The sequence below is a fragment of the Mandrillus leucophaeus genome, unplaced genomic scaffold (assembly GCF_000951045.1).
Source record: "Mandrillus leucophaeus isolate KB7577 unplaced genomic scaffold, Mleu.le_1.0 Scaffold137, whole genome shotgun sequence".
In the NCBI taxonomy this organism is placed as follows: domain Eukaryota; kingdom Metazoa; phylum Chordata; class Mammalia; order Primates; family Cercopithecidae; genus Mandrillus; species Mandrillus leucophaeus.
Window position 1 is genome coordinate 45,475 of NW_012101332.1, and position 4,339 is coordinate 49,813.

Genomic DNA, 4,339 nt, shown 5'->3' on the forward strand with positions numbered 1-4,339 from the left:
GCAGTGGTGCGATCTCGGCTCACTGCAACCTCTGCCTCCCGAGTTCAAGTGATTCTCTTGCCTCAGCCTCCTGAGTAGCTGGGATTACAGGTGCGCACCACCACGCCAGACTAATTTTTGTATTTTTAGTAGAATTGGGGTTTCACCATGTTGGTCAGGTTATTCTCGAACTCCTGACCTTGTGACCCGCCCGCCTTGGCCTCCCAAAGTGTTGGGATTACAGGCGTGAGCCACTGCACCTGGGTGAATATATATTTTTAAAAATATTAAACTATATATTTTAAAAGGGTAAAATGTATTGTTATGAATTATATCTTAATCAAGTTGTTAAAATATATACATATATATCCTAGCTCTGTCCACACACACAAAAACCCTCTAACAACAATAACCATTCCAACAGCAACAAGCACTATAACTGTGGTCTCAAAATACCATTTCCTACTTAAAGCAATCAGGGCACCATACAGAAAATATTGATTTCATGCATAGGGCAGAAAATGTTCAAAATGATCTGGGGATGTCCTATCATATCAGAAACGTAGGACACCATCAAACACTACTGGGGATGTGTTAAAAGGATTCAGAAGCTATCCTGAAACAGTAGCCAAAGATGAGAACATTTAAGCTTGGAAAAGAAAATAAGTGCAGTAATTTAAGACACATCAAATATGCTAAAAATGATGAATATACAATGGTGATAATAATAAAAACAACCCACTAGGAGATGCCAGAGAACCACTTCAATAACTCAAAATCACATGAAGGGAAAGAATCCATTTATTCTGCCTTTTCTGTACAAACTGTACCTAAGGGTGAACAAACAGTTGACGAGGAAAATTTTTTCTTTAGGAAAATACTCTAGCTAGTAAACGAAGGAATGACAGAATTAGAATATTGCCATTTTGCAGCCCTTACTGAAATAATGGGTCTAGTTAGTAATCATCCATGTTTTCTAAAACCAGTATAGTGGTAAGAAGAACTGTTCTATTTTTAAAACATATGAAAAATATTCTTTTTTTTTTGAGACAGAGTCTCGCTCTGTGGCCAGGCTGGAGTACAATGGCGTGATCTTGGCTCACTGCAACTTCCACCTCCCAGGTTCAAGCGATTCTCCTGCCTCAGGCTCCGGAGTAGCTGGGACTACAGGTGTGCACCACCATGCCCAGCGAATTTTTGTATTTTTAGTAGAGACAGGGTTTCACCACGTTGGCCAGGATGGTCTCGATCCCTTGACCTCATGATCTGCCCACTTCGGCCTCCCAAAGTGCTGGGATTACAGGCATAAGCCACCGTGCCCGGCCCATCCCTCAATATGTCTCACCTTACTTCCTCTAATATTACAACCCAACAGTCCTTCAACCCTGTCAGGACCTTCCATTCCTTGATTCTACTAATTTTTTACTGTCCTTCACCATCTTCCTCACTTTTCCACTTACCTAGCCTAAAATCCAAAATCAAAACAACAATCAATTATTTTGCCAACTTAAGACTCCTTTTGCCTCTCTCTCACATTATTCCTCTTTGCTTCATGAAACCAACATTCTGGTTAAATCCACATCTCCCCCTAACCTGTCTGTGGCTGCAAACTATGCGGATGAACACTGCAGGATAAAAAGCGGATGAACACTGCAGGAGAAAAAACACACAGCTATACAGAATAGGCTCACTTTAAATTCATAAATACTAACATTAAGTGGGTCTTTAATTGTGCCTAAAAATCATAATTTCTCTATTTTCTGTCCCAATCTCTGTGATTTTCTTTCCCCTGCTCTTCTCAAACTCTAGCACCAGTCTCACTCTCATCTGAGTCTCTTTCTAGGTACTTCACTATAAAGTTAAAACAATCATAAGAGAAGGTTCACAAGTTCTCACCAACACATCTGCCCATTTACTTGTATCTGTGCCTGAGTACTTCTCCCTTCTCTCCTGTTATTACCATGGTCAAGGTCCAAGCTCAGCCAAACTCTGCCACGAGATCTCATTTGCTCTGGCTACTTAAGGACATTTTTATATTATCTGCTTTCTCTCCTGTATTGTAGTTTCTCTTTCTACTGGATCATTTCAATCAGTATATAAACAGAATGTATACCTCTTAACTCCAGCTACCACACCATTTCACTTCTTCCATTTAGAAAAAAAAAAAAATCTTCAAGAATTGTCTAGACTTGATATCTCCAATTTTTTCTTTTCCAGTTCTCTCTTTGGCCTAAAATTCCATGGACACTGCTTTCAGGGTCCCTAATAAATGAATTTCATGTTGCCAAATTCCATGTTTCTTTCTCACTCCTCATTTTACGTGGCCTATTGGTAGCACCCGACACAGTTCTTGTTAAAATACATTCTTCCCTTGGTTTCCAGAATATCACACTCACCTAGTGTTCCTTCAACATTTCAAGCTAGTCCCCGTCAGTCTCTTTTGCTAATTCCTCCTTACTTCCCAGAGTTTGTTATGTTAGAGTGACTCAGAGATCAGTCCTTTGTCTCCACCTTTATCTATCTATCCTAACCTCTAAGTGATCTCATTCAGTCTCGTGTTAAATATCATTTATATCCTGATAATTCCCAAATATGTCTCCATCCTAGACCTTAGATCTCTCTTTTGTCTCTCCTTTTGAACTTCATACTTGTATATCCAGTTGCCACCTTGATACCTCCACTTGAATGTCTAATGGGCATCCTCACATTTCACATACTATATTCCAAACTGAAATCTCACTATTTTCCTACATTCCAAGTCAGTTTTACCTACATTGTTCCCCTTCACAGTTAATGACACCTCCATTCAAGTTACTCATAAAAACAATATTGTGTCACCTTGTCTCATTCACAATCTGCCTCAGTTTGTCAGCAAATCACGGCAGCTCTACCTTTAAATTATATCTAGTACATGACTACTTCTCACCATTTTTACTACTCTGGTCCAGATCACCAATATCTTTTCCCTAAAGTACTACAATACAATCATATGCTACGTAACAACATTTCAGCCAACAACAGATCACATATACAACCAGTGGTCCTATAAGATTTTAATGAAGCTAAAAAATTCCTGCCTTTTTTCCTCAGCTGTCGCGAAGGTGCTCGGTCCTTCCGAGAAAGCTAAGGCCGCGTTGGAGTGAGGGCCTCACTTCATCCCGCGACTAGCACCGCGTCCGGCAGCGCCAGTCCCACACTTGCCCGCGCTATGGCCTCCGTCTCCGAGCTCGCCTGCATCTACTCAGCCCTCATTCTGCACGACGATGAGGTGCCCGTCACGGAGGATAAGATCAATGCCCTCATTAAAGTAGCCGGTGTGAATGTTGAACCTTTTTGGCCTGGCTTGTTTGCAAAGGCCCTGGCCAATGTCAACAATGGGAGCCTCATCTGCAATGTAGGGGCTGGTGGACCTGCTCCAGCAGCTGGTGCTGCACCAGCAGGAGGTCCTGCCCCCTCCACTGCTGCTGCTCCAGCTGAGGAGAAGAAAGTGGAAGCAAAGAAAGAAGAATCCGAGGAGTCTGATGATGACATGGGCTTTGGTCTTTTTGAGTAAATCTCTTTTATAATGTGTTCAATAAAAAGCTGAACTTTAAAAAAAAAAAAAAATTCCTATCACCTAGTGACGTCATAGCCATCATAACGTCATAGCACAATGCATTACACATGTAACCTAGGTTTATATAAGTACACTCTATGATGTTTGTGGTGATGCTAATGTAAACAAAACACCCCTACTGCACTGCCAGTGGTATAAAAGTATAGCACATACAGTTGTGTATGGTATTAGTATTTGATAATATTATTGATTATTGATCATGCGTATAGTACATAATACTTGAAAATAATAAATGACCGTTACTGCTTTATGTATTTACTATACTATACTTTTTGTTATTTTAAAGTATAATCCTACTTAAAAAAAAAGTGAACTGTAAAATAGCCTCAAGCAGGTCCTTCCAGAGGTATTCCAGAAGACATTATTATCATAGATGATAACAATAACAATGCATGTTTTTTGTTTCCTGCATGTTCCATGCATATTTATTGCCCCTGAAGACCTTCCAGCGGAACAAGATGTGAAGCTGGAAGACAGTGATATTGATGATCCTGACCCTGTGTAAGCCTAGGCTAATGTGTTTGTGTCTTAGTTTTCAGCAAAGGAGTTTCAAAAGTTAAAACGTTTTTAATAGAAAAAAGCTTATAAAGATATAAAGAAAATATTTTTGTACAGCTATACAATATGTTTGTGTTTTAAGCTAAGTATTATTATAAAAGAGTAAAAAAGTTTAAAAAATTTAAAAGTGTATAAAGTAAAAGAGTTACAGTAAGCTAAGGTTAATTTATTACTGAAAAAAGAAAA

The 4,339-nt window shown here is 39.4% G+C and overlaps 1 protein-coding gene across 1 annotated transcript; it reads left to right on the forward strand.

Annotated features, from left to right (window-relative positions):
* Positions 1-3,063: 3,063 nt before the first annotated feature.
* Positions 3,064-3,585, forward strand: LOC105534561 (60S acidic ribosomal protein P1-like). Its single transcript, XM_011973283.1, has 2 exons — positions 3,064-3,286; positions 3,335-3,585. The coding sequence occupies exons 1-2, from the start codon at positions 3,188-3,190 to the stop codon at positions 3,530-3,532; spliced, it is 297 nt and encodes a 98-aa protein (XP_011828673.1). The 5' UTR covers positions 3,064-3,187; the 3' UTR covers positions 3,533-3,585.
* Positions 3,586-4,339: the final 754 nt, after the last annotated feature.

Bases quoted from the DNA above. Each gene is read 5' to 3' on its own strand.
- LOC105534561 (XM_011973283.1), top strand. From the start codon at position 3,188: ATGGCCTCCGTCTCCGAGCTCGCCTGCATCTACTCAGCCCTCATTCTG. The intron at 3,287-3,334 runs GTAGCCGGTGTG...TTGTTTGCAAAG, and splicing joins AGATCAATGCCCTCATTAAA to GCCCTGGCCAATGTCAACAA.